Source organism: Bombyx mori, chromosome 25 (assembly GCF_030269925.1).
Source record: "Bombyx mori chromosome 25, ASM3026992v2".
Classification (NCBI taxonomy): Eukaryota; Metazoa; Arthropoda; class Insecta; order Lepidoptera; family Bombycidae; genus Bombyx; species Bombyx mori.
Genome location: NC_085131.1, coordinates 2,680,016 through 2,701,249, shown reverse-complemented (window position 1 = coordinate 2,701,249; position 21,234 = coordinate 2,680,016). Strand labels below are relative to the sequence as shown.

At 36.2% G+C, this 21,234-nt stretch overlaps 2 protein-coding genes across 2 annotated transcripts; both read right to left on the bottom strand.

The window, feature by feature from the left end:
* Nucleotides 1-4,041: 4,041 nt before the first annotated feature.
* Nucleotides 4,042-9,701, bottom strand: LOC105842990 (zinc carboxypeptidase-like). Its single transcript, NM_001309549.1, is given in 6 exon segments — nucleotides 4,042-4,336; nucleotides 5,468-5,552; nucleotides 6,801-7,021; nucleotides 7,425-7,539; nucleotides 7,924-8,335; nucleotides 9,397-9,701. Coding segments are annotated over 6 exon segments (1,377 nt in total). The 5' UTR covers nucleotides 9,675-9,701; the 3' UTR covers nucleotides 4,042-4,070.
* Nucleotides 9,702-15,134: 5,433 nt separating this feature from the next.
* Nucleotides 15,135-19,925, bottom strand: LOC101740533 (zinc carboxypeptidase). Its single transcript, XM_012697685.4, has 6 exons — nucleotides 18,756-19,925; nucleotides 17,943-18,351; nucleotides 17,491-17,605; nucleotides 16,465-16,685; nucleotides 16,160-16,244; nucleotides 15,135-15,427 (listed from the first exon to the last, which is right to left on the bottom strand). Exons 1-6 carry the CDS (start codon nucleotides 19,037-19,039, stop codon nucleotides 15,159-15,161), a joined length of 1,383 nt encoding a protein of 460 aa, XP_012553139.1. The 5' UTR covers nucleotides 19,040-19,925; the 3' UTR covers nucleotides 15,135-15,158.
* Nucleotides 19,926-21,234: the final 1,309 nt, after the last annotated feature.

Here is a 21,234-nt window from a genome sequence, read left to right as displayed (position 1 = left end):
AAAGTTATAAAAAGTTATTGTTGAACCTCAGCCTCAGCCTTGGTCTGAGCCTTGGTCTGAGTACTCGGGTATTACTGCCCTTGTTGTCTTTCTTTTGTTTTTAATTTTTTATTATTATTATTAATAGTATTGTTAAATCTCTATTATTATATTAATGTAATGCATGCTGTGATTGCCTATAATTAGAGTTGCAATTATCAATTGCTCTATACATGTCAATTTTATTTTATGTCTTACTGTAAACCCTGTTGGTAATCCTTAAATAAATAAAAGGTAAAACTCGCCTTGGGGTATCAACTTGGGGGATCAACTATGGTTGCAAACTATTAATTTTTATGGGAATGTGCCCAAAACAAAGGCACGCTTATTATTGATTGCTTTACACGACAAGTTACTTGACAGAAGAATTTTAATACCCTTGCATCAACGTATCGAGCCAATTGGAGATATTTTGAGTCTAATCGGTAATTAAAATCATCGTTCATTCATTAGCACAATAAAGTTTTGAATATCTAACTAATTTATGCTGTAGAATCCTGTAGCATTTTAAAATTGACATCCACTGTGTCACTTTTGCTTGAAAGATCCAATTCTCCGGAAGTTTCCACTTCAAACACAACAATAACTTAATAATAATTCGTAAACTTCAGTAATATATAAACGAACGCGACATTGGTTTACTGTTATTGTAAAAGGTCTTGACTGGAACAGAAGCGGCAAAGAAATTAAAACCAATCCAAAATTAGATAATCTTTTGCGCCATACATTTCATAAATGTTGGCAGTTCTTTTTAAACTGGCCTAGTTGATTTAATGTCGATCTTTTGTGTCATTTAAGATGTCTCCGTTGAGGGGTCTAGTTAATGTGGTGGTTTTTGTTTCTCCAAAACTTTTCAAGGTAATTAACGGCTTTTAGATGATTGATGGTTTTGTGAAGGGTTGACAATCAGTAACGTTTCAATGCAGTTTGGTTTAAATAAGATAGCGACTTCCTTTCCCTTACAAAGCTTAAATTGCGATAGGGTATTTGTATTTAGGTGGTACCTTAGAGTATACATAAGCAAGCTAACTCTAAGGGTAGTACATACTATAACAATGATTGTTTTTATTGCTTAGATGGCTGGACGTACTCACGGCCTACCTACATGCCCATAGACATCAACAACGTAAATGCCCAACTTGAGATATGATTTCTAAGTCTCAGTTTTAAGGTACAACGGCTGCCCCAGTCCTTAAGCCGAAACTCATTACTGCTCCTCGGCAGAAATAGGCAGGTTGATGGTACCTACCGGTGCAGACTCACAAGAGGTCCTACCACCAGGTGGGCTGTAAGCTCGTCCACCCATCTTAGTAATAAAAAAAAAACAGACGTATATCAGACTGGTTGTAACCGAAATATAAGATTCTAGTCTAGAATCACGCAGACATGACGGTGCTCGCCTTTCTGTATACTGCTTCTACATAAGTTGTAGTTTATGACAGTATATTCGTGATCGCAAGTGACCAGAGAATCTTGACCCTTCCAAACTTGGAACTTTAAATTCTTATATTTTATTCTTATATTTTTATATTATTGTTTTGAATTCTCAGGTGGACTGTGAGCTCGTCCACCCAACTAAACAATAAAAAAAAAAAACAAAAAAAAATATAATAATATTTAACCATAAATTTATTGTCAGAATAAAATTACTTGTAAAAAGTCAACCAAAAATGTACCTTAAAATCGAACGTAAATGAAATTAATATCACATATGGCGTCATATTCCCTAAACAGCTCAATTTTACGCAACGTTAGAAAAGGAAACAATAAAAACGGGATCATTACGAGATATTATCATATAAATTGAAAGTGTTCAGCTGATGGACAGTGAATGGAATGGAGATGTCTTCCATTTTCATATATTTCTTTCTAAAATCATTAACACTATTAATGTAGTTTAAACTTTACCCATTACATTTTAGTGAAATCTATGGTGCTAATAGAAAATAGCCCTTGTAGAACTTTGCCGTTTTGTGAATCATCACGCGTAAGTCTGTATGTACCTTTACATACCGTCTTATAACGGACACACATAGACTTGACAACATTTTTTTTTATTGCGTAGTTGGGTGGAGTAGCTCACAGCCCACCTGGTGTTAAGTGGTTACCGGAGCCCATGGACATCTACAACGTAAATGCTGTCACCCACCTTGAGATATGCGTTCTAAGGTCTCAGTATAGTTACAACGGCTGCCCCACCTTTCAAACCAAAGCACATAAGTGCTTCACGACAGAAATAGGCAGGGTGGTGGTACCTACCCATGCGGACTCACATGAGGCCCTACCATCAGTAACTAAGCAAATTATAATTTTGCGAGTTTAATTCTTATTACACTATGTTATTCCTTCACCGTGGAAGTCAATCGTGAATATTTGTTAAGTAAATATTTCATTAGAAAAATTGGTACCCGCCCGCGGGATTCGAACGCCGTTGGAATAATAATAACTGCTAATAATAACCATCTCAGACCAGAATGCTTGATTACTTCTGAAAAATCTTATTACACTAGGTGCTATTTTTTATCATGACCTCAAAATAATCATCATGTGAATCATCACTTGAGTATACGTGAAGGTAAATCGTCTAAGTTAAATCATTCAAATGGCTAGAATTTGATTTCGGCTTATATTTATTTCCCTTGATACATACTATAATTGAAATATAAAAATTTAAATATTATATAAAATACGTGGGACTCCACAGTGTTCTTGTGCCGAAAAGATTATGATTTGTCGTGTGATGTGACATTTGATTTCAGGCACGCGGCGTATCGTCAGGGGTGTGCACAATTCATTTATTATTATTATTATTTGAGTCTTTTTTTGCTACGACACCGCGCGCACCGGTAAAGGATTGTTTGAAGGTATATTTATAGTCTACCGTCATTCCCCTATTACGATCGAAATGTTCTTTTGGCGTTAACGTACCTACTTAATTAATGACGATAATTTTTTTGAAGTTATACTTCTTTAGGCGCGCTATGAAATATTGATGAGAGTGAAATTTTACGATGCGCGCGCACCGTGACCCAAAATTAACAGAATGAAGTTGCCCAGTAAATCGCTCATTACAATACGACCGACGTGACTTGGCGAGTCTGAATATAGCCGCAGGTGAACTTTCGCGCATGTACACTCGTAAAAAAAAGTGTTATTAGCATTCATTTTTTAGTAATATAAATGACAAGATTATGATTTAATATAATTCATACTAAATATTATTAAATTATTAACGTTAAATATTTATTATTAATTATTTAATACATAAAAAAAAAAAACATTTAATAAAAATAAAGTATAACTTCTTACGCGCGTACATAAGTACACGCACCCTTTTTTAGATTTCGGTTTTGTGTTCGTATTTCGTGTTGGTTATCCTCCTTGCATCGCTTCCCTCATTACTGAGGGTCGTGATTACTCATGTACAATTAATTACCCTCCGTGTCCGATCTTTAGCTTCGTGGAGGGCATCGTGATGATCAGTCAAGATCGGATTTGGTCCGACCATCTCGTGGGACTGTCTCCTCTGGGACGTTTGCCCTCTATCTTGCCCGCCACGTTTGTTATTAATGTAGTCTATTATTTGTGAAAAACAATTGGAATTCTTTATCGAAGTTTAATTGATTGATATAAAAATTCCCTGAAAAAATCTTAAAAAACTGTACAAATCATTAAGTATTGATTTAGGTTTTTTGTTTGTTTTGATAATGAACACTAATGCTATCGTGCCTATCATTTTTAAGCTGACATTAAAATTAGGAGAAGAAGGAATGAACTCACATCCCGCCTGATTATTGAAGGCTATAGACATCATAACAAGACTTAGCAAGAGCATAGCTAACGTGATAAAAAAACTGATAAGCATGCTTATATGTATATGTATGTTATATGTGTATGTAAAATCGATTCACCCAGTCAAAAGTTATGAGGTAAACAAAAAAACGTACAGTCGAATTGAGAACCTTCTCCTTTTTTGAAGTCGGTTAATAAAAAAAACCAAAATACCGAATAGAGTTTTTATTTCATGAAAATTATTTCATTAATATCAGAAACAGAAGACTAGTCGCTAAAGATATAAACGAAGCGTATATTGGGACGGTACCAGAGTAATAACTCAACTGTCTAGTTGTTTTATCCATTTCAACCAAACAGTCCATGATTTCTTCGTTATTAGGAATAATCTGCTCGCTGGGGAGAAGGAATCCAAACTCACCGACGTCTCTAAGCTCGAATAGGTAAACTATAGGAATATCGGCGACTCCTTTGACCCAATCGAAACTGGAACCACTGACTTCGTCTGAAAAAACAAAATTGCAAAATCTTTAAGTTAAGTGATACAAAAAATTAATTTAAACTAAATTCCTAAGACATCTTTGTCCTTTTAATTTTAAAACACTTCAGTTCACTTAAACTAAGAGTTAATTTAATGAAAGTTCGTCTGTCTTTTTTTTTGAAATTACATTCTATTGTTTTATATAAGTCTTAACGAAAGACTCTTACGATATTAGCTCAATATTGTGTACTCGATAAAGATAAAAATTTATATGGTAAATTTCAGTTTTTATTATTAGTGGTGTAGATTATTTTGATTGGCATGAACAGATACAGAAGCCTTGCCCAGTTCTGCTCTGATATGTCAATTTGACGGATCGGACTACCGTTAAATCATAGCATTGAGACTTTGACCGTATATGTCAAGAAGGATTACCGGGAATCACGTTGAGGAATCTCTGAGATTGGCCACAACCTTCTCTAACTATCTACAGTAATAAAAATATTGCGTAATGTAATTTTATCGAATCCAAGTTACTCAATTTACTAAGAGAAAAAGAAACAAAATATTTGTTGAGTTGTATAAATGATTACATCTATGTCGTAAAATGAAAATACGCCGTATTAAATGCTGATAAAATTTCGTGCAGAGCTTCAGAAAAAGACCTTTAAGAATAAATACTGGAAAAGCAAGCTACTTCGTATATGACTGGTTTTTGGAACGAAGTTCCTTATGGGACGATGCGGAGGGGTACACTAACCGAGAAAAAATGTCCGTAACGTAAGATTTTTATTATTTATTTATAGTCTTAGTATGATGGCTATACAGTGTCTAATTTATAGTCTACGTGATGACGGTTATTATTATTATTCAAATAAATAGATGTTTCTGTGTAATATGCTATTATTATATAATTTTTTATAAATCATTGTGAAATAAAGTTGATAGCTTTGTAAAGTAGTTCTTTTTTATTTTTATCAATAAAGAAATCATAATAAAAAACGTATACCCGAATAATTATTTTCTTTATACCTCGAATAGAACTTAAAATTAATATTTTATAATAAGGAACTTCGTTCCTATCCGGTATCCCACGACACCACACCTCTTCTTTTTAATTGAGTTATATTTAGGATTGATTGTCAAAGTCCTTACAGAGAATGTCCGCTGAGGTTCCAACCTGGTACTGAGTTCCATGTCTGGCCGTCAGCTTTTCAGCGCCACGGATAGCAATTTCGTACTAGAACAAGGAAAATTATCATATTAATGTTTAGGTAAATTATATTTTTAACCAATTCAAAAAAGGAGGAGGTTCTGAATTCTGTCAAATGCTTTGTATATGCTCCTATTATTTTTTTCTAGGTGAATAGATTTTGATGACTTATTTACTTATTAGAAAGATGTCAGGTGCTGTCTAGCAAAAGAAACTTAAATTATGGTCTTACTTAAATTTTATGAATATCTTTAATATTAATGCATATTTAATTGACATCGACAAATTGATGACATTCTCTTTTTATTTTATTGAAGCCGTTGAATTTATTGGTAATCTCTGATATTATATTATATATCCTGATTCTAAACGAAAACTTATGATCAATAGACCGATCGAATGAGTGTAATATATGGATAGTACTTCTATTTAAAGGTGTTGAGCTCATAGAATGAAAACGCTCATTAAGCGAGAAAACAACATTGAAAGCTTTCTGGTCTTTTTAAAATATATCATATCAAAATTCATATTGTAACTCTTACAAAAATGCTTAAAATGCGTTGCTCACAAAAATATTCGCTTCGTAACTATTATAATAAACGACCACAACGCAATATGGCATTAAAGAAGAGCCATGGAGTTTATGAAATATCCCCCTTGTCTCGAATTTTCTTAGCGAGATCTTTGGGAAGTTACCTGGTAGGTAGGACGCGTCGTAAGCCCATACGGGTTGATTTGTATATTTGTCTTATTTCTTCAATATAATCTACAGTACTACTATTAAAATAGAATAATAGTCAAGTAAATCATTTTTGGTTTCAGATATGAATATACGTAAAATGGTTTTTTTATTAAGATTGCATATATCAGTAGAAAATTTTATAAATATCTTTATTCATTACAAGAAGACCTAATTTTTTTTATTGCTTAGATGAGTGGATGAGCTCACGGCCTACCTGGTGTTAAGTGGCTACCGGAACCCATAGACAACAACGTAAACGCCACCTTGAGATATGCGTTTTAAGATCTCCGTTTTTACAGTAAGCGGCTGCTCCACCCTTCAAACCAAAACGCATAGCTGCTTCATCATAGTACTTACCCGTGCGGATTCACAAGAGGTCCTACCACCAGTAAGTAATAACTTTATTGGAACAATTTTCATAGAACATTGAAGTCTACGAAATTGATTTCGAGCGTGCGAACGAACTTAATATTATATACGCTCAAAAGCTGTATACAATTTTGAATGAAATAAAACTTAATCTAGTTTCTTACCATGTCTGCGTAATTACTAGCTTCCAACACATTCTGGCCTGACACATGGCTGTAAGGAACCAGTATCATCTGGGAATAGGAGTGGAATGCGAAATAGTAGAGGAAGTTGCCAGTTTCTTTTAAGCGGAGAACGTAGTTGGAGATAGCCTGAGCTTCTAGTTCGGACGACGGGGAAGGTCCAGCATAAGTTTGTGTACAAGGATTCGAAGATGCGCCTGTCGCTGAAGAAATAAAAATGGAATGTCACTAACTTAACAAGTTCTAACAGTTTTGGTAATTACAAAAATGTTAATATTATTATTATTATTATTATTATTGCTTAGATCGGTGGACGAGCGCACAGCCCACCTGGTGTTAAGTGGTTACTGGAGCCCATAGACATCTGTAACGTAAATGAGCCACCCACGTTGAGATATAAGTTCTAAGGTCTCAAGTATAGTTACAACGATTGCCCCACCCTTCAAACCGAAACGCATTACTGCTTCACGGCAGAAATAAGAAAGGTGGTGGTACGTACCCGCGCGGATTCTCCAGAGGTCCTACCACCAGTAATATAAATTTTATAGACTACACCTTCGCAATACAAAGAAAAGCATAAAATATTATGTAAAAACAAAAACACACTCATCCAAAGAAAATTGAAATTCCTGTTCAAGTCGATACCGTTGCCCAAATCTAAATTTCCAGTAGCGCACGGAACATAATTCACAGGATTCCTGTTCTTTCTCCACATACGATCCTGTTAGAAAATATTATAGTGTAAAAAATGGGGTAAAAATTATAATCTTCTTCTATATCTCTATATATAAAAATGAATTGCTGTTCGTTAGTCTCGCTAAAACTCGAGAACGGCTGGACCGATTTGGCTAATTTTGGTCTTGAATTATTTGTGAAAGTCCAGAGAAGGTTTAAAAGGTAGATAAATATGAAAATGCTCGGAATTAAATAAAAATAAAAAAAATATTGTGTTTTGATGCGTCGGACGGATTCCTTTTGTTTGTTTTAAGTTTATTTTACACAAAATCTTAGGTCTTTTATTTAACGATTGAAGCACTACGAAGTTTGCCGGGTCAGCTAGTAAGTAATACGAGTATAACTAGTATTGCAATTTAAAAAGTCTCACCTCCGAGAATGTGTACGTGTATCCATCAGGATTTGTGACCGGAACAATGTGCCAGATAAAGGTCTCGGCCAAGAATCTCACATCAGGATCATCGCTCGTCAAGAACTCTTTGATGATCCAAGTGACAGTCGCCGGAGATATCCATTCACGGGAGTGAATACCTCCCTCAATCATCCCAATCAGAGGATTGTTGCCTCTTTCTCCTTTCTTGAAATCAATTACGATGCCTTTAAGTTCGCGGCCTTCAAATGATGTGCCAATGACCATGGTAGTGACGACCCCAGGATACAGAGTGACCAGCTCATCTAACCATGAGTGAATTTGAGCTAGACTATAGTATCTGTCCCAGCTGAAGGAACCCAGAGTGCTGGAGCGTGCGTTTGTCGCAGGTTGTAGTTGGGAGTTGATTAGCCTGCAAAAAAGAAGTGGCTTCAAATCATTTAATTCTTCTTTTTCTTCTTATCAGCTCACAGACGTCCACTGCTGGACATAGGCCTCCCCCAAGCCTCGCTACAAAGACCGGTCCTGCGCTGCCTGCATCCAGCGGATCCCCGCCAACTTTAATAGATCGTCGGTCCATCTTGTGGGAGGCCTACCCACGCTACGTCTTCCGGTACGCGGTCGACAATCAAGAACTTTCTGGCCTCAACGGCCATCCGTCATTCAATTAATTCGTCATCATTTAAGTCATTTTTATTGTTTTTAGTGAAGGAGTTCACGGTCCATTCAATGCTAATCTTTTTTTTTCCTATCTAGTTGCTGGTAGCTTGTAGGGCTACTCACGGTTTGGTAGGTAGGCTACTTCAATGTGGGAAGACTTGCTAACACTAGCCCTAGCAAGAGCGGAGCTTCGCTGAATCTGTCAATAGATCGGAATCGCAACGTAGTGAGAAGATCCAGCGAGAAACTCAGTGGGTTATGTCTATGGAAATACTAATCGATTGCATGAACTCGTAGTTACAATTTGAACTCTACTTCTTATTTGGAGACATGAATTTGAAGTCTAAACTGATTTTTTTAAATAACTATGCCATTTTTTTAAATTATGTGGACTTATACATCCCCATACAATTAGGTTCCACCGGTAATTACACAAATAAACATTAGAGTTAAACAGTGTTATAGTAAAATGCATTTTTTTGCTAGTCTATAGCTTTATTCAAATTCAATATCTTAAATTACTTTCATAGTTAAAAAGAATCCAACAAGTTATTTTAAGTAGTTTATATTACTTGTTTCTAAAGTCAGCCATCTTTGTAGTAAGATGGCTGACTATAGAAATTGAAAATTGTGCAATTCTTTTGAGAGAATCACAATCTAAATAAATTGATTTTTTAAACCAGTTAATTGTACAAAACAAATATTTTGATAGTTAAAATAATTATAAGAGAGTTAATTCTGAGAACTACCAATACTTTAAAAGTTTTCACAACTTATTAATTGATATTCATAAATTTTATTCAACGTACTTACGCTTGAACATTCGATATTGTCACATTAGGTTTCAAACCAACACTAAGTGCGTAGCTCACAAACTCTTGCTCCTGTTCAGGGGCTACCATCACTCTTGCGTTTCCACCGATCGTGAGGATATCGGTCCAAAAATCATATCCGGCTTTCTTAAGATCACCGAGCGTTTGTATGTGAATTTCTGACGTAGGCACTACATTGTAAACTTTGTAGTTTTCATAGCTTCTGTACGCTAAGCTTGCTCCAGCGAAACAAAAAAATATTAATGTTTTAAAGAGCATGGTACTTTGAATTCCGTTTAGACAATGGCTGATGGAAACTTGTAAATTGAAAGTTATAAAATAATTGAAGATATCTCTTTATGATTTTCGATAAATAATTATCGGCGGTCATAAAATACTAGATATAATTTACCATGAACATCGAAACGCTTGATTGCTTTGCAAGATCCAAAATAACCATTATTGAGATTCAATTTGTATGTCTATTAATCAGAAAGTATGCGCATGATAACATTTCGCGAACGATCTCCAACACGATGGACAGATCTCATAAAATCTGTGACTCGCTTCAACATAAATTGCTCTCACTCTGCGAAACATCGTACCACATGGCTTCGCATCGCAAGAGCATCCATATCGCAGGATTCGACTGATGCATGACCATGACCACTCTGTCAAGAGTGTACGACAAGGAAGAAAGAATGCGCATGTATTAAGAAGATAACAGTTTAAGTGTCTGTCTGGTATTTAATCAGAACGTATGCAGAAACAGAACAGAGCTCATCCACAAAATCTGAAACCGGTGCTTTCATCTATAGTGCGTCTCCAGAGATAATTTTGCAACATAGCATCCGGCTCTGAAAAGAGCTCCCATCCATCCATGTTGTTTCCTGAGCGTTTTAACATGTCCTTCTTCAAACGATCATTGTGAAGAATAATTAGCGGTAGGCATCGACTTGTTTGTCGAGGGAATTACTAACATCTGAACTACAGTAAGTACTCACTTTGATCTGGGCTACATGCTCGTCTGCATACAAATGTCAAAACAAAAATAATTTCAAACACATTCTACACATTTCCATCAACAGTCTGTCCATAGTTGTGTAGAACATTTTGTACTAGATTTAGTTTCTAATTTATTCTGATTTTTATTTCTTCTTCTTCTTTTGATTATCTAGTTTAATCTGACCCAGATTTACTATTCTATGTCATGTCATTCCCTAGAAATCACAATGACGTCAGGTCGTAAAATTGTAAATAAAATCAGGTAAGGCCTTATGATAATTTTATATAGATTTTTGTGGTACCAAGCGATAGCGGCCATTACAAGATTCAATTCCAATAAAGTTTGCTAACAAAATTTATTTGCGATAAATAAAAGTGACCGTTGGTTGGTATGTATGTGAAATCGGCATTCTCGTACTAGCATCTTATAAGTTTTCACGAATGATTTTCGACAAGAAAGAATTAGATAACGTGATAAAAATCAAACAGTAAGAATCAATTGTTTTCGTAAAATGGTATTATGAAGCAAAACAAAATAATTTTTTCTCGTTTTTTGGATAGATAAGCATTTCAATTCAGATATGTATTCTGCAGAACAATCATAGGAAAACCTTACGATAACACAACAATAAAATTAAACTAAGCTCTAATACATTCGAGGAATTCTGGTAATATCCTAATTTTCTTGTAACTCTGTCCATGTCGATGAGTCCATCCATGATTTCTTCATTATTCGGGATAATCAGTTCTGGTGGTATAAGGAAGCCATATTCTCCAATATTACGTAGCTCAAATAAATATACTCATTAAAGGCTTAATATAGACACATTAGCTCCACACTAAATACTCAGAAAGTATTGCAGCTGATGTATCAACAAGACAATTTGTTCCATGACGAGCTTGAAGCTTATCCATGCCCCTTATTGTTATTTCAAATTGAAAAGAAAAAATCGCTTATTTTTAAAGAGTTGAGAATTAATAAAAATCTACCATTACCATTATTTCGTTGTTGGTTTTTTTGCTGTGGAAATGTCATAAACTTCAATTATAAGTATTATAAACCGGTTCTTTTATTAGATGATCACTAGTTACAACCAACACTACTTTGTACAGTTTAATATAAATATTAATACAATCATTTTTATTGTCTGTATATGTATTATTAAACATACTTTGAATATTTTAGAGCTTTTATGATCATGAGCAACTATCTAATGTGCTATTCTTCGAGATTGAATTAAAGTGTCTATGTTGTGTAAATTATATTAGTTGTTTTGAAAGTAATTGTAATGTTATATCTAAATTACTTATTGAATTTAAAGTGAACAACAATAACCACAGAGAGGCTGCTCGAATCGGAACATGTTGTTTTTTTTTTTTGTCAGGAGGAAATCGCCGGACTTCCGCCCTTCACTGGGGATGGAGGGGGGCGGGGCATCTCGGAGTCGAACTAACTAAAACCTCCTGTTACTCAACAACCAGCATCCAAACCTCGCATGAGACAGAGCTCATGAAAAGGCAAAGAGGGGAAAGTGAAGCGCTTAGTGCGGAGCGCGTCTCTCCAATCCCCCTTCCCCTCCGGACGCCGGACTGGCAGTCGTCGGTGCTACGACCACCAGCCCTCTCGGTCAGCAGGCAATCCGAAGCCTGCCTAGATGGCGCTGGTTAGAATGGTCTATCCTACGGAATACCCCGCTGGGTCAGAACCGGCGTGGGTTGAGGATAGCCGGCCTTCCATCACTCGGATGCTCATGCATAAAACGCGTGCAGAGCAGCTTGCACGTCGTCTTCTTAGACCCCCTTCGCCGGTGCCCAGGCCGACATGTGAGGGAGACCCGAAACACTTAGTGGGCCAGGGCTTGGGCGACATCCGCCTCCCTGGCCCCCGCTCGACGGCGGCGGGCCTGTGCATCTCTTACGCGCCCCGCCACCTCCTTCTGCGAGATGGTGCACTCGCCAAGCATCGCCTTCCACGACTTGTCGTCACCGAGCATCGATACCACAACACTCAGCAACGACAAGCTGTGAGGTACTAGAACCATTTGAGAGAATGAATGGAACGCAAAATAGTACACGAGGTTGCCTTCTCTTTGAATTCTTAGTGCGTAGTCTCTGAATTCTGGTTCGAAAATGCTTTAGAACCGGCAAATAATTCTGAACATGGATTAAGTGAAGCTCCTACAGTTGTAGAAGTAGTAACATGTTATAATACTTTAGCTGAGACAGCGTTTTGGCTTAACAGCGAGAACTTAGTTTCTTATTTTATAAAAGCTTAAGAGATAGGATAAGTTTCGACTTAGACTTCCGACTTCACGTCACATAATGAAAGACGTTACTGGTTAGATGAAATTCTGTGTCCCGTGAAGTAACGGAACCCAAATGGTTATACATATTTTCATTATCTTCATCATTCGTTGAAGATTATATTGTTCTACCATTACCCTATAATTTATCGCTTCCTAATGATAGTCATATCAAATTGATAACCAAAGTATTTGCATTATCATAATAATTCAGTATCTAACACGTGCTATATATATGATATTTTTTAAAGGAATCGAATTTAATAAGCTCTTTATGAAAATCTTTTTATAAATTAAAATACTATACTCCTTTAAAAATGTAACTAATAGAATTTAAAGAAATCATGTTTGCTTAAAAAATAACTCATCCACAAAAATCCGAAATTGCCATTCAAATCAATTCCGTTGCTCAATTCATGGTTTATACTCCATTCAGCACATTATGTAGAGTGAGCAATTTTCCTATTTTCCTCCACATCCTGTTCTCAAATGTGACAAAACTATACTACGTAAGTACTCATGCTAATTAAAACAAAGATAACTAACTCAAACTTGTTATCCTTACTTGTGAATATTCATGAGCAGGATAAAATAAAATTCCAACGTACGTTAGTAAAGTATAGCTATATCCACCAGGATTCGTGACCGGGAATATATGCCAAACAATATTCTCCACCATGTGCCGAACTTCAGAATCTATACTGGTCATGAGCTCTTTGATAATCCATGTAACGGTTACGGGCGAAACCCATTCCCTAGCATGAATTCCTCTTTCATTAATACCTATGGTTGGATTTGAAGTCTTTTTAAAATCAATTTTATCTCCGAGTATAGCCTGGCACAACACCGAGCCAATCATAAATTTCTTCGAGGATTTGATAGTATTCCCATTTGTAATTCACGTTAGAGTTTCATGTATAGCTCTGAAAACAACAAATAACAAAATATCTGAACCTATTACGTGAGTAGGTATTAGTAACCGCGATTTAAAGAGTAAATTTGCCAAAATTTATTTATGTACCACCTGTACAAATAAGACTAATTTCTGTGTTGTCTCTAAGCGTAAGTGACTATTTAATTTATAGAAGTATGAAACCCGAGTACAATAGGGACCATTTAGAAAAACATTTTTTTTAATTGGGCAAATGTATGAGTGAGCTCACGTCCCACCTGTTGATCAGTTATTGCCAGAGCCTATGTATTTTATAACGTGAATACAGCCACTCGCCATGAGATATGAGGTCTCAATTATCCTACGCGGTCCCACCCTGCAGACTGAAAGCCAGGATTGCTTCACAAAAATAGGCAGGATACCTACCCATGTGGGCTCACGGCTCATGTGGGATAGTGGTAGTGTGCTAGTACGATACTCAGAGAATGCCACAGCCCGTTGCCTGGCGAATCCTTTAGTTATATTTTATGATAGCTACGGGTAGAAGGGATATAGTGCTATTCTAACCCAACACCATACGTAAGCATTAAAAAGTAACAATAAAAAAAAAACTTACTTTTTCACGTCAGCGATAACAATTTTTACAGATATTCCTACACTGTTTACACATATTTCAAAATCAGCCTGCTTTTCTGGACGGACCGATATTCTAACATCACTTCCCATCATAATGTCGTCAGTCCTAAATGCATACTCATTTGATTTACGTAAATCCACAACTGTTTGAACATCTTTTTCAGAATCAGGAACGATCCTATAAACTTTATAACTAATCTTTGTAACTAAAATATTCAGAGCTTAACAATGCTATAACTGTAGCTATAAAGAATATTTCTTTTAGATTCATTATGTACACTTGCTCTAACGATTCAATATTCTTTCGGTTCCAACTGAATATGGGGTGTGATTTGAGAATCAAAAGATAAATTGTGATCTATAATTAATTTGTGAGTGATTTCGTTTTTTCGAATGCTAATTGTTCCGAGATAGGCAAGAATCTTAGAATCCCTTATACTTACCTTACTAAACCTAGTTAATTCAACTAATGCTAGATTATCACAGTCTGGTAGAGGAACCAGAGGTATTATATAGAGCCGTCTATCGTTATGCAAGATCTTTTGGGCTTAAGTTTATAGGTAACTAGAAAAATATTGCTGTCATTGAATCTCTTCACCTTCCAGGACCACACAATTTGCGGATAAAATACTATACTTCATAAGAGTAAAATAATTAACTATAAATAGGCAAAACCAAAAAAAAGGTCTTTATATATTAAGACGAAAAAAAAAGAAAGATGTTTATACCATTTTCTCCTCGTTTCAGATGTCCTTTTTTGTCCATTTTTTTGTTTGCTTATTTTTTTGCTTATTTATTTTATCGACGTGTTTTAGTGTCAATAAATATATATATTTTATTATTTCGTTAACAAACAATCAAGAAAATGTACAATGATAAGGGAATAAGAAATAAAATCAGCAATTAGTCTAATAATTTAATTAAAAATTAATTAAATAAAACTATAACCATTGAGCACAAAATTAAAACAGACAAAGAAATTACTTTACTAATTGCACCAGCCGAGTAATAGCCAAGAAGCTTAGTCACGCGATCCATCTCGATAAGTCCATCCATAGTTTCAAGGTTGTTGGGGATGATCTGTTCTGGCGGAAGAAGAAACCCGTATTCTCCAAGATCACGCAGCTCAATCAAGAAAGTGATAGGTACATCTGCCACTTTCTTGACCCAATCAAAACTGCCGCCACTAATGGGATCTGAAACAACAGCACTAATATTTAAATAACTGCGTACGAATTAATTAATTATAAGGATTTTTTTTAATGGAATAATTCGATTAAGGAACTCATGGCCTCATGTGGTCACGGCTTGAATACCGCTATCCACCTTGAATAAAAGAAGGTGGAAGTGGGTTGGCCACATGTCCCCTGGTGAAGGTCAAGGGGCGACCTGAGGGGGTCGAGGTTGCGCGGCGCGCTACCTGCACTTTAACGCGTTGCTAAGGTGAAATATCTTCAAGATTAAAAGAGCCACCGGTTGGCGGTGTATCGCGTCCCAACCCGGCAGGCTGGTTCTGGTTCGGCGTGGTATTCTCCCGGAATATCTCATCTCATAATCTCATAATCCCACCAGCAGGACCGACCGGGTGACCCGACGGGCTGCCGTATCGAGACGGCTGACGTTTCAGAGCCTTCGATTCGCCTCAAAGGCTCCGTCGGACGGATGCCTTTGGGGTGAACTGCGCTGTCTGATTGTAGTGTTGACTGCAGTCACCCCCTTACCTCATCCGGGTTCTGACCTCAGAGGGGATCGGATGTTTGGTCGAAGGGTGCAGGGGAGTCGTTTTGTGAGTAGGATCCTTAAAACATCCTTGGGCCCATGGTTTCGCAGTCGCGGACCAGTCTCACATACACCGCCCGCCCCTTAGGCGCGGAGACCTCGTAGGAGGTTCGATCCCGATCCAAAAAAAAAAAAATTTCAATACTTACACAGGATTTCCGACGAAACGCCGACCCTATAAACTGTACCGTATCTTTTTGCGATAGCATCGGCACTTCGTATACCAATTTCATACTGAAATAAAGTAATAAATAAAATTGTAATTTAATTATTGTATTCAAACATGGTATATTCAATGGATCCGTGGGCTAGATGTAATGAATAATTGCACATCCTAGATTAGGCATGAACACATATCCTTATTCCTGAAATTACGTCATTGCAAGAATGTTATTTACATAGCAATAACGCGGTTTCACATTAAAAATCATTAGCTGCAGAATTTATTACTTACCATATCAGCATAATTATTGGCAAGCAGAACGTCAGATCCAGTCACATGACTGTACGGAATCACTATGAGTTGAGTATAGGAGTGGTAAGCAAGATAGTATATTATCTCTCCCTGTTCTTTCAAGTTGAGGACATACTGAGATATGGCTCTAGATTCGGGTTCAGAAAATGCCCTCGGTCCCGCAAAAGTGTTAGAACAAGGATTATTTGATGCTCCTACAGCTAAAAAAAATGTGAAAACAAGTTAGAAAAGCAGTGATTTCTGAACAGTTTTTGAAATGTCTAGTGTATTTCAATACAGTCCGTGTCCCAATTCCGCTCAGACTCAAATGTTTGTTAAAGATTTGGTTTAGGCATTTCTGATTTGTTTGGGTATTCCTTATCATCAGCATATCAATATTACTAGCAGACGTTATACAAGAGAAAATCTTATGCTTTAAGTTTTTGGCAGCATTAAAGGTATAATTTAATTTTAATTATTCAGATTCTTCATAAATGTATTTTTTAAAGTGTCAAGTCTTGACCATTTTAGGTGGTTTTTCTTGCTACAATGTATCCACGCACGGGAAGTGATGACCTATTTCGTATTTGGCAGCTACCTAAGACTGGTATACAATTGTATTAGAGTATAAATAACCCATCGTTCTAACCCGAACCCTTAATAATTATTATCTTGTAGTATTATAGCAATAAGTTTAGAAATAAGTTGGTGGAGTTGTCAGTCTGAATGAGCTCATAGGAAATTAAGTTAATTTGTACCATTGCTCCTTTTCATGTAACTGATTCGCATCCGAGCGACAGGGGTCATTAAAGGTAGAAAGTGGGATTGAATCGACACTAATTATTATTAAACAACTGTACGCATTGCTGAAACATTTGAGCCCCGTTTGGGACAGAGCTTGGCAGAGGTAGGAGGGGCGGCCGTAGCCAACACAACCACAAATTGATTAAAACTATAATTATATACCACTGATGAATTAAGTTACTGGTACGTGTGGCAAAATTCTGAATTTATATTTTAACTTACACATCCAAACAAAATCAAAGTTTCTATTCAAATCTACTCCATGGCTCATATCGTCATCGGCTCCCTCACAGGTTCCAAAACTTTCAGGGCTACGATTCTTCCTCCACATCCGATGCTGTCGAAAATATAAAAGGAAATCTCACGAAAGCGTCTAAATGCTTTCGCCGTAAATGTAGCTGTCAATTTCAATACATATTTACATATTTTTTTTATATACATAAGATAAATTTGGTTATAGTCACTTTCGTTGGTACGTATAGTATTTACATAAATATTATATCCATCCTTCGAGATTTTTTTATCATGAACTATCTTAAATTATCTATGTAATATTTGCAATGAGAAGGATAGGTGAAAGTGACTTAGGGAACATCAAAACAGAAAAATATATCAGGAAATATAGTTTAATATTCATTTGAATGAACTTAAATAAAATTCGGTTAAATACTCACAGTTGTGAAGCTATAGTGATATCCATCAGGATTAACCACTGGAAATACATGCCATTCAATGTTCTCAGCCATTGCCCTGACTTGCGGGTCTGTACTAGTTAAAAACTCTTTGACTATCCATGTTACAGTAGCCGGTGCGATCCATTCTCTAGCATGAAGAGTTCCTTCCAGGATCCCCATTAGCTTATTAGTCTTTTCTGGCTTATAATTGATGATGATACCTCTAATTTCTCTGTTCTCAACTGATCTTCCCATAACAACTGGTCGTACTATACCAGGATAATTTTGTACTAAGGTATTCATCCAAGTATTTATTGTTTCTAAATTGTGATACCTGTCCCAGCTATAGCCATGAAAGGTTTCCGAACTTCTAAATCCGGTTGCGGGTTTTAATTGGTCCTCTATTGCCCTTAAGAAATATGAGACAGAGAGATAATAAAATTGACAGTTCTGTATATAAATTTGTATAAGCAAAATATTTATGCTGCTGGTTTATTTGTTGACTAATGCATTACGGTAGTAATGGACAGGTTAGTGATATCTACCCGTATGGGAAGTAAAAGTGGAATGATGATCCAATATGGTATAATACTAAGAGTTCGCTTCCATTAAGTGAATCCCTAAGTTGCCTTTTCTAATATCTACGAAGGGAGACAGGCTGGAGCTATTCTAGATCAACACCGTACACCTCTGATTTGAACCATGTAACAATTGCCATAGAGTATAATATAGACTTTCACTCATGATGCAAGTTGCGTGATGGCATTCACGTTGTGGCGTTTAATATCGCAATTACAATTAAAAACAACTTACTTTTGTAAATCCGGTATCACTTCTTCAACCTCAATCATAGTTTGACGAGTGGAATTCAGGAATAACCCCTGCATATCACCTGGCACCATCATGTTTACTCTATAATTAACAACCAGATTATCATCCCAGAACTCTCCCACCGACGTCCTCCTGAATTCTTCTAAAAGCTTCACATCATCTTCAGTCCTCGGTACCACTCTGTATACTTTGTATCCATTGTAATCTTTAACAGCGTTAACTACGCTAAAAGTTATTAGAAGAAAATAATAAATTTTGTAATTCATTATGAATTACCGAAACCGTTTTAATAATGATGTGCTCAACGTGTTCAATATTTCCATTATCTGTTTGATTACGTCGCTTAATTTATCTTGACTGATTTATTAGATAAAAGTCTGGTCTTATGTTATTATCTGGGTGTTAGTTGAGTACAAATTGTAATTTCTATCTTTTATTTTATATGTGGATTCGGTATGGTTTTTTTTATGTGCTATTGTAAGGAACTGTAGGCTATGCACATTTTTACAACCTAAAATGTTGAATTTGTATCTTATTCGTAAAAAAGGACCAGATGTTCAAAGCTCTGATGACACGCACCGCAAATATGATTAATAATATCAATATTGAATGCAATCCCGAATCAGGGTTAATAATCATTAGCCTACTGCTCTCGGTAAAGTTCGTTTGATCAGGCTACAAGATGCCCTCCACAAAGCCAAGAATCGCAGCAGATGAAGAACAATTGTACATGAAAGAATGATATAGACTCAGTAATGAGAAGAGCGATGCAAGGAGCACGATTTTTAACAACTTTAAAAAAACAGGAGGTCAATCCGACTGTATTGTTTTTGTGTGTATTACCTTGGAACTTTTTTTGGGTGAATCGGTTTTGACAAATCGTAATAATGCACAACTAAATAATTTCTACCGCATTAACGATATTCTGACTTCGGTTTTCGTTATTGTTAAGATTTGGTATTATTTGTTACTATTTTCCTTCCTTTTAGTCTGGGGTTCGGGAATGATAAGTTTTTTATTTATTAAATCTATAAAAGTACCGAGAATGAAGATTTAGGCACTTGATTTAAAAGTAGATTAAACAAAAATTGAACTGTTTAAATGGCCTTGGCTTAAAGGATAAGGCGTCCGGTGTACTCGTACTGAGCGATATGACTATTACGGTGCTAAGAGCCTGCAAGCAGTGACACAACATACTCGATACGTTCACGAAAATTCCCCGATAAAATACATAGAATAGTGTAATAAAAATCAATAAAATTTATAGCTGCCGTCGATAATGTGTAGAATTGAGACCTCAAATCGCAAGGTAGATATACAAGCAAGATCGCAAGGTGATATTCTTGTTCGAATGTCTGTCTTGGATAACCACTTGGGTACTATTTTTTGTTGCCTTTGCAGTCAGATGAGCATACGGCCCACCTGATGGTAAGCGGTTACCGTCGCTCATGTACGCCAACAATGCCAGGGGCAGAGCCAAGCTGCTGCCTACCAATCACAAAACGGTAATAATCACAAAAGTATGGGCTGGTTCACCCGTCTGCGCAATGAAACAAAATAAAGACCTTTATCAGAGCTATTGATCGTAATAATGCCGATATTCAAGCTCGTGTCCCACTTGGATGATTGGTACCAGATGTTAGACCCTATTTCTACGTTAGGTATTTTCGTTAAAAACAATGTTTATTATCAGCTCCTAATCATGCTTTAGATATGATTCGATAATAATCGATGTATAAACTATCGATGCTTTTATTTTCAACTAGTGAAATCCGGTCACGCTCCATCTTGACTATTCGTACACATAAATTCGCTGAAACTATGTATATAAGTATTCGCGTCATCTATACTAATATTATAAAGAGGAATGATTTGTTTGTTTGTTTTTTTTTTGTTTTTTTTTTATTGCTTAGATGTGTGGACGATCTCACAGCCCACCTGGTGTTAAGTGGTTGCTGGAGCCCATAGACATCTACAGCGTAAATGCGCCACACACCTTGAGATATAAGTTCTAAGACCTCAGTATAGTTACAACGACTGCCCCACCCTTCAAACCGAAACGCATTATTGCTTCACGGCAGAAATAGGCGGGGCGGTGGTACCTACCCGTGCGGACTCACAAGAGGTCCTACCACCAGTAACAACAGTTTGTTTGTTTGTTTGTATTGAATAGGCTCCGAAACTACTGAACCGATTTGAAAAATTCTTTCACTGTTTGGAAGTTACACTATTCCCGACTGAGATAGGCCATAATCTTTTTTTTTTTTAAAAACTAGGGATCTTTACTAAAACTCTAATAATGTAACCCAAGGTGTAAAAAATCACCTAAAATATTCTTTACATAGCGTGACCTGCAAAAGCTATTGATGATAGAATAAAATAATGTACTACGTCTTTGTAGAATACATTATTATTTACAAAAAGTGTCGCGACAGCATATGTCTAACTAATATGGTTATGC